The sequence below is a fragment of the Rhinoraja longicauda genome, chromosome 11 (assembly GCF_053455715.1).
Source record: "Rhinoraja longicauda isolate Sanriku21f chromosome 11, sRhiLon1.1, whole genome shotgun sequence".
NCBI lineage: Eukaryota > Metazoa > Chordata > Chondrichthyes > Rajiformes > Arhynchobatidae > Rhinoraja > Rhinoraja longicauda.
Genome location: NC_135963.1, coordinates 41004602 through 41016959, shown reverse-complemented (window position 1 = coordinate 41016959; position 12358 = coordinate 41004602). Strand labels below are relative to the sequence as shown.

Sequence of the window (12358 nt, the reverse complement as noted above, 5' to 3'; positions counted from 1 at the left end):
TGCCTCTGTAATCCCCTTTGCTATACTGTAATACCGACACTTCCGATTTTCCCTTCTGCCTTTCCATTTGCAGAGTAAAACTTATCATGTTGTGATCACTGCCTCCTAATGGCTCTTTTACCTCTAGTCCCCTTATCAGATCAGGATCATTACACAACACTAAATCCAGAATTGCCTTCTCCCTTGTAGGCTCCAGTACAAGCTGTTCTAAGAATCCATCTCGAAGGCACTATACAAACTCTCTTTCCTGGGGTCCATTTCCAACCTGATTTTCCCAGTCTACCTGCATGTTGAAATCTCCCATAACCACCGTAGCATTATATTTTTGACACGCCAATTTTATCTCCTGATTCAACTTGCAACCTATGTCGAGGCTACTGTTTGGGGGCCTATAGATAACTCCCATTAGGGTCTTTTTACCCTTACAATTTCTCATTTCTATCCATACTGATTCAACATCTCCTGATTCTATGTCACCCCTTGCAAGGGAATGTATATCATTCCTTACCATCAGAGCAACCCCACCCCCTCTGCCCACCTGTCTGTCTTTTCTATACGTTGTGTACCCCTGAATATTCAGTTCCCAGCCCTGGTCCTCTTGTAGCCATGTCTCAGTGATTCCTACAACATCATACTTGCCCATGACTAACTGAGCCTCAAGCTCATCCAATTTATTTTTTATACTACGCGCATTTAAGTACAACACTTTAACTTCTGTATTTACCTCCCCTCTCACATCGGTCACAATTGGCCCTGCCCTTAATTTCTTTTCCCCTCTAGAACTTCTGTTCCCATTCTTCCGAGAGTCTTTTGCAATATCTCCTGTATTCCCTTTTACCTCATCTTCATATTCACAATTTGTTAACCCCTCCCCCCCACTACTTAGTTTAAAGCCACAGGTGTCACACTAGCAAACCTGCCTGCCAGAATGTTTGTCCCCCTGCTGTTAAGATGTAACCCGTCCCTTTTGTACAAGTCACCCCTAGCCCAGAAGAGATCTCAGTGGTCCAGAAATCTAAATCCCTGCTCTCTGCACCAGCCCCTCAGCCATAAATTCATACCCTCTATCTCTCTGTTCCTGGCCTCACCAGCACGAGGTACCGGTAGCAGTCCAGAGATAACCACCTTCGACGTCCTACTTCTCAGTGTTTTTCCCAACTCTCTAAACTCCCGCTGTAGCACCTCCTTCCTCTTCCGCCCGACGTCATTCGTGCCCACATGCACAACGACTTCAGGTTGATCGCCTTCCCTCACTAGGATTTTCTGAAGCCGGTCCGTGATGTGTTGAACCCTGGCACCAGGGAGGCAGCAGACCATCCTCAAGTCCCTTCTGCTGCCACAGAATCTTCTGTCCGTCCCTCGGACGATGGAGTCACCGACCACTACGGCTCTTCCTGACTTCAGTCTCCCCTTTCGAGTATCCTTGCCAACAGGTCCGCCACTCGGACTGGAAACGTCTTCTGCCCCGATAGTTCCCAAGAGGCTATACCTATTTGCAATAGGCACAGCCACTGGGGTCTCCTGTAGTCCTCGTCCACTCCCCCCTGAAACAGTCTCCCACCTTCGCTCGACCTGGACCCTTGGCGTGAGAGCCTCACAATAGGTCCTGTCGAGGAAACTCTCGCATTCCCGGATGGCCCTGAGGTCATTCAACTGCCTCTCCAACTCCACCACACGTCCCTTCAGGAGCTGCACCTGGACACAGTTCTTGCAGGTGTAGCTCCCAGAAGCTCCAGCGAGGTCCCTGTCTTCCCACATCCTGCAGGAAACACACGGCACCAACTTTTCCGCCATTACCTTGTGTCTATAACCAGTTCTGGCTTAAAACAATTGTATCCTCCTCACCTCAGCCTCCTCGCCAAAGACTCGCACTTTTCTCACTGGGCACTTCCCTCACTGGGCACTTCCCTCACTGGGCACTTCCCTCACTGGGCACTTCCCTCACTGGGCACTTCCCTCACTGGGCACTTCCCTCACTGGGCACTTCCCTCACTGGGCACTTCCCTCACTGGGCTGCACCCTTTTGCAAGCCTTACTTATATCACCAATTAAATTGCCTGATTGTCCAATTCACCTGACTTCTCACTTAAATTAGCACTTACTTTTCTTCTCAGCCAACGGGCGTCCTTGCTCTGCTCCCGGACTTTAATCACACCAAAATGCTCGAGGTAGAGTTGAATAAGTAAATGAGGGAAATAGCCGGATGAACTTGTGTGGAAGGGGAGACGCGGAGTATTTGTGGATTTTTCTGTCAACTGTGTTGTCATTTTTATCACTTTGTTACATTCAAAGCGTTGAATGAATGATGTAGATAGTACATGAGCGCCACCAGGTGGGAAGCCTAAGAATATGCATCTTGTATTGCACAATCCATTGCCAATGATGCTTTAGCCTGGCAACCTAACAATGCTCACTTGTAGCTCATCTGCATCTATCTTAGGTATAAAATGGCATCTGCAGTTCTTTTTTATTACATATTGCCTGCAAAATATGTTTGGCTTTTATATGTTTGTTGTCTGTCTTTTTTATGATCTCTCTTTGCCTCTCTTATTTTCCTTTTGCCTTCTCCCTGTTTTCTCTAATCTGTCTGCTTCTCATTTATTCATGAGATAGCATTTGTCATAAATTATGTTTCCTGGTACTTTTTACTCTCTTTCTCTCTGGTCATTCAGGAAGCACAAACTTGAATTTTCATATTGTGTTCCTCATGCAAATGTTCCTAGAATGTAGCTGAAACACCTCTGCTTTAAAGGCCTCACATAGATTTGCGAGTAAAACGTTGGTTAAATGTTCTCATCCCATTGGAAATGGACCCTTGCTGATAATTTTTTTACCTTGATCTATATGCTTTCTTCTAGCTATTCTAACCCTTATGGTATTATGATCACTAGCCCTCACTTGCCTTACTTGAACTGGCTCATTTGACCTCTTTATTGAACCAAAATCACAATGATCATTTAAGTTCTGCCTTACATTATTGCTATGTCTGCCTATATCTCAATAATTGAGGTCCCCTATTATCACCTTTTCTATGATTTAGCACATTCCTCCATTTTCCAGGTAAATTTACTCCTCAACATCCTTATTTAATACTGCCACGGCTGTTCCCTATGCTATCTTTCTTGGACACCATTCTGTCTTTTACTGAGACAGGTTTCTGGTGTTGCCAACCCATTATAATTCCAAGTGGTTTATTGCACCAACAGTGCATCAAACTTTTCTTTGGCACATTTCCTATGTATCTCAATGTACTGTAAGTCCATCTTAGACCTTGTACTCTCTTCCTGTCAGTCCCTGTCCAAAAACGTTGTTCCTTGTTCTCGTGCTACCTCTTGCTCCCAGACCTTTTTCACCATTTAATGCTGCCCTCCAGAGAAGTACCATGGATTTCATAGAATTCCAAGTTGATCCATAGTGATCCTTTGCAAATAATGTTTCACTGAAATTGAACAGGAGAAGAACGGTGCTGATTTCTAAACCATAGGAACCGGTGCTGGCTCGAAGAGCCAAATGGCTTCCTCATGCACCTATTTTCTATGTTTCTAATTCCTATGTACATCTTTATTGTAACCACTGATGAAGATTTGATTTTGAATTAGAAGACAATATCATAAATGAAAGAACACAATTTAATAGTGAATGTTGGGAAACTGCTTCCATTTAGGTGAGATCTGGATAAATGGACATTATATTTTCCATAGGAGGATATTAGTTTGTATGCATTTGATGTGTAGTGGGTAACCAAAGACTCCTGGAGTCAGACATAAAATGCTGGAGTAACTCAGTGGGATAGGCAGCATCTCTGGATAGGAATGGGTGATGTTTTGGGTCAAGACCCTTCTTCAGACTGATTCGGGGAGAGGGAGATAGAGATAAGGAAATGTAAGATGCGAAAATGAGACAGAGGGGATGGAGATCAAGGAAAATGTAAAATAGATCACTGTTAGCTAGGAGAAGGTGGCAACAATGCAAACAGAGATCAAATGTAAACAAGGGCAGTTAGACCAGTCTGAGAACTGGGGAGGGGGGAGGGATTGAGAGAGAGGGAAATCAAGGGTTACTTGAAGTTAGAGAAGTCAATATTCATACCGCTGGGGTGTAAGCTGCCCAAGTGAAATATGAGGTGTTGTTCCTCCAAATTGCGCTGGGCCTCACTCTGCCAATGCAGGAGGCCCGGGACTGAAGTCCTGGTTTGTTACCTGACAATACGGGGAAAGACTTTTTCAGTTTGTCACCAATATTTTTTGCAATACTTTGTTTTTGTTCTGAAGTTTTCTTAGTCTTTGTTTACTCTGAAGAATTAGCATCTCCAGGAAATAGATTGTCCAGAAATAGTTTCACTATCAACTGAATAATTAACTTTCAGAAGCATGGTTAGCTTTTTTTGTACAGAACACAAACCAATTCTCCTTGTCAACATTGAAAATGTGTGAAAATAGTGACTATGTGACTGAGTATTCACTGACTATTGAAATCATCTTCTGCTAGGTGTCCCCATTGGCCCAGTTGAGGAAAGTATCATCCATACAATCACTTCACTCCCAAAGTAAGAAGAAGCGTTGCAGCTCATACCTGGTAGGAGAGATGATGGAGACTGGCTTAGGAAGCAGGTACATGGTACTAATTAAGGTATTGAGTATTGGTAGAGGGGGTTGTGCAGAAATGGAGTTGTGTCATATCTCACATGATTTCATTCCTTTTGTCAATTTCTTCCATTTCCTTTGCTCTTCCTATATCTGAAATCTTCAGCCCTAGAAACCTTCAGCTGATGATCCTTCCCAAATCCTTGCCTCTTTCTACCTCTCTTTGCACTTCACAAACTCAACAAAGGATCATACATTTTCTAATTCCACCATAAATACCTTTGTCTCAAATTGAGTGAGGACGTGCTCCAGTAATTGCTTTGGCCTAGTCAAGCTGTTCCTGTATTGTTACAACACTGGTGTCGGCCTGACAACTGCAAGCATGTCTTTGCAGGGTAAATACAAACTGGAAATTACAGGCCAACTATAATAATCCACTAGCAGTTGTCAGCAAAACAATGTATGGTGTCAACAAAGTACTATTAAATTTTTATGATTTTCTTATATTGCTCAATTTGGAATGTGCGAGGATCACACTGTGCCTTCCTTCATCACAGAGTTGGTCCAAATGTAGATAAGGAGCCAATTAAAATGAAATCATGCCTCTTTCAATGTGATAACAATTGTTGGGGGAATGGTCCAGTAGCAGTAGGCCTTAGTTTTCATGTGTCATGTAAGAGTGATTTTTTTGGGAAGTGGAGGTTTGTCTGATTGTGATGTTATGCTTTGGCCTTTATTAATGCATATTTTATATTCTTAAAAGTGAACAAAAGTCATCTGGCTGTAGACTATTCACACCACTCAATGTGGAAGATATAGGATCACCCAATCACCCAAGGTTTATTGGACAAGTAATGGAGACATTTGCTGATGGCAGCCTCCTGCTTCAACTGTACAAACCAGCTCATGGACCATTTGGGTTTTTCATCTCTAGATCTCGTAATGGTGAGTACTACTTCAGAATTCAGTCACAGGCAACAAGCTATGGGCTCATTCTGCTGATAAAGGACCATTCATTAGAATGAATATTGCCCGGCCTCCATTGCAATAATCTTGCGAAAAACATGGTGAATATCTCATTGGGTTACAAAAACATAAGAAATGTTTTCAAAGAAAAAAATGTATTTAAAAAACACGTACTTTGTGTGTTTTTATGAAAGCACAAGGAGCAGGAATGGCAGCCACTCTCAAGCTATCCCCGCTATTCAATATAATCATGGCTGATCAATGCTGGTCTCAACTCCCCTTCTGTGTCAGTTCCCCATAACCCCTAGTTCCTCAGAGGCACAGAATTCTAGAAATTTACTGAGAGAAAACATTTCCATGGACCTCAGTTTTGAATGCCGAACCATTGTTTTGTAACTATTCACCCTAGTTTTTGACTCTCCCACTGGTTAAAGCATTTCAACATCTACCTTGCCATGACTCTAAGAGATCTCTGGTTTGAATAATGTCATCCCTCATTCTTCTAAACTCCAAGGAATACAGAACAAAACTCTTTAGTTTGGACAACCCTCTCATCCCAGGAATTAGCCCGTTGAACCTCTTTGGAGTGCCTCCAATGCTACTGTATCATTTCTAGGTAAAGAGACCAAAACTGTACATTTTTCAAGGTATGCCCTCACCAACATCCCACACAACTATAACAAAAACACCATTCCTAAATTTCAAACCCATTGCAATAAAGACAAAAAGGTTTTTCCAATCTTAAGTACTTGCTGGACCTTACTGCTAAATTATTGTGATTCAATTCCAAGGACACCTGGATCCTTCTTAATTTGTAGTCTCTTTCCATTTTGTGTGAGCCTCTTATGTGGCATCTTGTCAAATGCTTTTTATAAATCTAAATACAGTACATCTATCTATCCTTCTATCAACTCTCCCTGTCACATCCTCAAAGGATATGAAAAAATATGTTAAAATAATTTGCCTTTCATAAAACTAAGTTTGATTATACTCATCTTTCCTAATCAACCCGAAACGTCACCCATTCCTTGTCTCCAGAGATGCTGCCTGTCCTGCTGAGTTATTTTCTCTTTATTATTGATTTTAGTATCTTGCATTATTGATTTTATTATCTTATTATCTGCAATACATAAAACTAATGAGCCTGTAGTTTAAGGAGTCACATTGTCTGTTTTCAAATATTCTGGTACCTCCCTGCTGCGAGTGAACTGGTAAGGTTTAGTGAGTTCTGAAAAATATTGATCAATGGATCCACTACCTCTTTTAACCACTTCCTTTAAAATCCGTGGGCTTAGGTCATTGGCCATTGGCAATTTGTCTGACTTTAGCCCTGTTTCCGTAATTACCCCTTGTGATTGGGAGTTTTACAAGTTCCTCCCTGTATCTTGAAATTATCTGTTATCTGAGGGACATTTGTAATGTCCTTCATGGTGAGATGTAATGCAAATAATTGATTTAGCGAATCTGCCATTTCTTTGTTTTCTATTATTACTTCACCACTCTTGTTCTTTAGTGAACCTGCACCTACCTCAGCCAACTTCTTCTTGTTTATACATCCATAGAAACTCTGACCATTTGTTTTGATATTACATGCAAGGTTTCTCCCAAAATCAATTTTCTTCCTTCTGATAAGATTTGTAGTGTTTCACTGCTAAATCTCAAAATTTTCTGAAAACATTGGCCTACCACTGGTTATGCCATTTTCTATGCCCTACTTTACAATTTAACAATATGCTTGACATGCAATATGGATCATAGAACAGTACAATACAGGAACCGGCCCTTCAACCACAATGTCCCAACCACAGTTAAACTAATCTCTGCCTGCACATTATGCCATACTTCCCTGCATATCTATGTGCCTGTCCAAAAGCTTCTTAAATTCCACTATCGTATCTGCTTATACCACCACCCCTGGCTGGCAGTGCATTCCAGGTACCCACCACTCTCTGCAATAAAACCTTGCCCCATGTATCTCCTTTAAACTTTGCCCCTCTCACCTTAAACCTTAGCCCTCTAGTCATTGACAATTCTGACCTTGGAAATAGGTTCTGATTGTCTTCCCTATCTCAAATTTTATGTGCTTTTATCAGGTGTCTCCTCAGCCTCTGACACTCCAGAGAAAACAATCCAAGTTAGTCTAACCTCTCCTTATAGCTAATACTCTCTAATCCAGGTAGCATTCTGGTAAACCTCATCTGCACCCCTTTCCAAGGCCTCCACATTCTTCCTGTAATGGGGTGATTAGAACTGCACACAATACTCCAAATGCAACCTAATCAAAGCCCTATAAAGCTGCAGCATAATTTCTTGACTCAATGACCTGACCGATGAAGGCAAGCATACCACAAGCCTTCTATACAATTATATCTACTTATATTGGCATGTCAGGGAGCTTCTTTGTTAATGACAAATATTGCCTCTTTCTAATGTAATCCCTCTTTCTCATTGGGATATATTTTTGCTAAGTGTTATGCACCAGTTGTTTGAATATCTGCCACTCTTCGTTTATTGCCCTTTCTCTTCGCTCATTTTCCCACTCCACCTTCACACCATTATAATTGTCCTTATTTAAGTTGAAGGCACTGCACTGGTTCTGTGGTATTCCCCTCAAACTGCACCTAGAATTTTATCAAATTGTGGTTACTATGTTTTTAGGGGACCTTTAACCACAAGATCTCTTAATAATTCTTCCTCATTATTCATGACTAAACTTACTCTTAACGGGTAGGTTCCACAGCTTACTGTCTAAGATGCAATCCCTGACACACTCCACAAATTATTCTTCTACGACACCATTGATAGATTGTTTCATCCAATCGACAGGTCGATTAAAATCTCCCATGACAATTGCAGTTTGCTTCAAACATGCCCAGGATCATTCTCCATTTTGCTCCACCCTATCACAGGGAAACATTTGAGGGTCTGCAGACCACTCCCACCCATGTCTTATTTTCCTTGCTCTTCATCATTTCAATCCAACTTGATTCTACATCACCATCAACTGCCTCTATGTCAAGACACACTACTCTGATACTTCCCCTGATAAACAACACTACCCCACCTCCTTTTCCTTTTGGCCTGTTCTTGTAGAATCTCATGCAACCTGGATTATTGGACACCCAGTCCTGGTCTCTGTACAAACACATCTCCAGAGTACTTAGTAGATTACTTTCACATGTTGCTGTCTGTGCTGTCAACTCATCTACATTATTGTAATTTTATATACATTCAAATAAAGATCATTGCGCTTTGCGTTTCTACAGTTTTCACTCTCTCTGGATTTGCCCTATGCTGCACACTTTTGTTTAGATTTTCTGCCCCAGCCTGTCACTTTACGTGTTCATTTCCGCCACACTATCCTGTGCCACTGCTTTTTTATTTCCTATTAATTTATTAAAAGTCCTTTCGTGGAGTCCTCTCCACCTCCGGTTTAGTCTAATGACCTGTCCAGAACACTATTTTGCAATTCACATGGAAACTAGCCCCAATATTATTCAGCTGAAGCCCATCCCAACAGAACAGTTCTCTCCTTCCCCAGTACAGTATCCCATGAATCAAGACCCATTTCTACCATACCACTCCTTCAGTCAAGCATTACCACTTTGCCAATTTGCAGGCGGCTTAGGTAATAATCCAGAGATTATCATTTTAGTGGTTCTACATTTCAATTTTGCCCCAAGCTCCTGAGAATTTCTCAGTAGAACCTTCTTCCCTGTCCTAGCAATTTTTCAGTATCAATGTGAAGCACAACAATTGGATCCTTTCCTTCCCACTCCAAGTTCTTCTCCAGTCCGGAAGATATGTCCTAAACTTTATCACTAGGCAGATAATAATGCCTCCAGGTCTCTCTGTCTTTGCAGTAGAAAACAGGGTATTTTTTCCTAACTGTGCTATCCTCTATTGCATTTCGCTTTTCTCACCTGACTTAGAAAGCTCTTTTTGCTTTGGTGCTTTGGACAGTTTGCACACACACTGGAGAGCCCATGCTTTTCCAGAAAGGGAGTAATAACCCTGACCCTGTTAGACAAAGGAAAGGACTAAGGGTCCCCTGGACCTGTCCTTTGGATCCTTCAACCTCCCTCCTGCAGTCACATCACCCTGTTTCTGACCATTCACTGATTTAGAGGGAGTTAATGTGTGGGTGTGATGGCCTTCTGAAATACTGTGTCTAGCACTGTTTCAGCACTTCCTGAATTACCATTATGTTCAGAGAGCACACTGTAGCCCATTCGACCCAGTCGCAAATATCGTCCCTGTTTATTACAGCGGGGCCATCAGTTCCCACATGTTGCAGGTGCAATATATCATCTGCTCAACCAACTGTTCTAATTAAATTAGTTGAGTTTATTAGTTGCCATGTCAGGGAGCTTCTTTGTTAATGACATTTATATTAAATTTCACTATTTTAAGCACGGAGAACTAGCTCACACAGATATGCTCAGATTTGAAACATTTGGCCAAGCTGAATAAACAGAAATAAAATAAATCATCCATCCGCTGTCTTATGATCTTGTACACAGGAACTCATGATAAGGAAGAGAGTGAGTGGTGTTTCTTCTTTAGGCTGAAGCAGGTTAGTGTATACACATTGGGATGTTGTACCATAGATTTAGAGTTAAACAATGTGTGGACACTGCCCCCATGCTGTAGCATTACAATGTACAACCAAAATGTAAAAGATACCACGTGACACTGGAATATGCTCAGTAACTCAGTAACTGGAACTGGCAATACTCGGCAGGAGAAGTGAGAGAATAACAGGAAGGCCTGTGGGAATGTGGTGAGGTGCAGGTAGGTGCTGGGAGAGGTACCCGATTTACCACCCAAAAAAGTAATTCCCAGAATCAACATTGCATGTTTCTGCAACTCTAGCAAGGCGCTTGATTTCTCCAAGCAGGATCTCAGATCCTGTCGCCCTAGAATATACAAGGTAATTAGACGGTGTGTGCTTGATGTGATGGGGCAACTGCCACAAGCCTGCTGCAGCCAGGTCAGGAGATAAGTGCGTCAACTTCCAGAAGGACATGGTCACACAGCAGCTAAGTTCTCTACAATTGTGACGAGGGTTGCAAAAGGTTAATCTGCAGGAGAAAGACAATGAATTTACCTAAGTATATGATTTGTGCATAGTTCGTTGAGAGAGGAACTGAGAGCTGTAAGGAAGTGTGGGGAACCCTTCTGTAAAATACATAGGCCTAGAGAAACCTGGAGTCAATCTGATCATCTGAGAAGTGCTGGGTTTTCAGATCTGTCAGGCCCGGTCACGGTGCAGTCATTGATAACAGAGCTTTCAGCCTCCACAGCAGCAGAGGTGGAGGCCATCTAAAGTCTGCATGCAGCAGCAAACCTCAGACTACTGGCAACAAAACAATATATTACACCAGTCAGGCACAGCCTGTTGCCAGCATTGCGTTAAATCATCTCAATCAATTAAAGTCAACATGTGCTTGGAGGAAGTGAAAGTAGTGGTTCAATGTTGTCTCCACCAAATTACAGGCCAACTGTTATCCCGGTGGCTCTGTGGAGAAATAAACATTCTGAAGCTCAGAGTACTTGGACTTCCAGCAGTTTGTACTTGAACAGCATCCTTCCATTTGCCATAGTGTTAGCTTGTCCAGATTCCTGGCCCTCATGCAAACATGGTGCGGACTCTGGTTGGACAGCCTAGGAGCGCTGATCACAGTGGGCCCTGCTGGCCATCAGTGGCCTCCTCAACAAAGAACAGACTTCCAAACTATGGCTGCATAACATAGACCACAACTGGAGAAGGGCAAGCAAAGTCTCCAAAGGCAACACAAAGATGAAGAATCAATACATTAGCACAATGTGTACGTTTTGTTATCCAAAATGTCAGTTGGCTTAATTTTATTAATCTACGTGTTGTTAAGAACTTCATGCATTCAACTTTGGCAGCACGTGCTGCATTGATCATAAAGATACAGACCAAGTCTGAAGAAGGGTCTCGACCCGAAATGTCGCCCATTCCTTCTCTCCCGAGATCTGCCTGACCCGCTGAGTTTCTCCAGCATTTTGTCTACCTTCGATTTTAACCAGCATCTGCAGTTTTTTTCCTAGACCATTTATTACATCCTTTCACTTTTTAGTTCTGTAACTATCTTGACATTCTTATTGCCCTTAAAATTCATATTCAAGCAGACATTTTTGCCAGATTCTATTAACCTGATTTTGTAATTTATTCTCATCAATAATCTGCATATACAGACAAATTTAACAATTCCACTCCATACATTCCTCCTGCGCTCGATTGTAGTTGAGCAAATCTTCAGAGCAGTGACTTTACGAAGTTAACTTGTATTCTTTTTCTTGGCTTTAGGTATATTTATTCACCAAATGGCAGACAAGAATGCTGAGAAATTGTACTCTGGATTGCTAGAACCAGGGGATGAAGTTCTGGAGGTCAACGGAGAACGTGTGGAAGGTCTCAGTTTCAATGAAGTGAACAGTCTGATGTTACAAGACAACACAGTGTCAATTAGGATCAGAAGACATAATGCAAGCACATGACAAGAGGAATATTGATAGGAACAGTCACTGGCTCATGGTTTATATGTACAATCAAAGTACTTTCAGTATATTCTAAAGTTTAAAAGGTCTCTGGATCAAAGTGACTGTTGTATGTGGATTAGTTGTCATATCCAAGGCATGTGCATGAGGCTACAAGAGCTACTTGTCTGGGTGTCCTTATCAAAGGATGGGATCCTGATTCGTATCAACATTGAACATCATTGCTACGTACAACTTTGATAAACATTCTCCATTTATTGCTCAATAGCAATTGTGTTGAG

General features: G+C 41.9%; 1 protein-coding gene across 1 annotated transcript in view; it reads left to right on the top strand.

Moving 5' to 3' along the window:
* The window catches only part of LOC144597978 (uncharacterized), a 44052-nt gene extending 31953 nt beyond the window's left edge, over positions 1 to 12099 (top strand). Inside the window, exons 8-10 of the mRNA XM_078407844.1 lie at positions 4489 to 4610; positions 5347 to 5528; positions 11887 to 12099. Of these exons, the coding sequence (XP_078263970.1) occupies positions 4489 to 4610; positions 5347 to 5528; positions 11887 to 12077 (495 nt within the window). The 3' untranslated portion in view covers positions 12078 to 12099. The remainder of the gene's footprint in view (positions 1 to 4488; positions 4611 to 5346; positions 5529 to 11886) is intronic.
* The last annotated feature ends 259 nt before the right edge of the window (positions 12100 to 12358 follow it).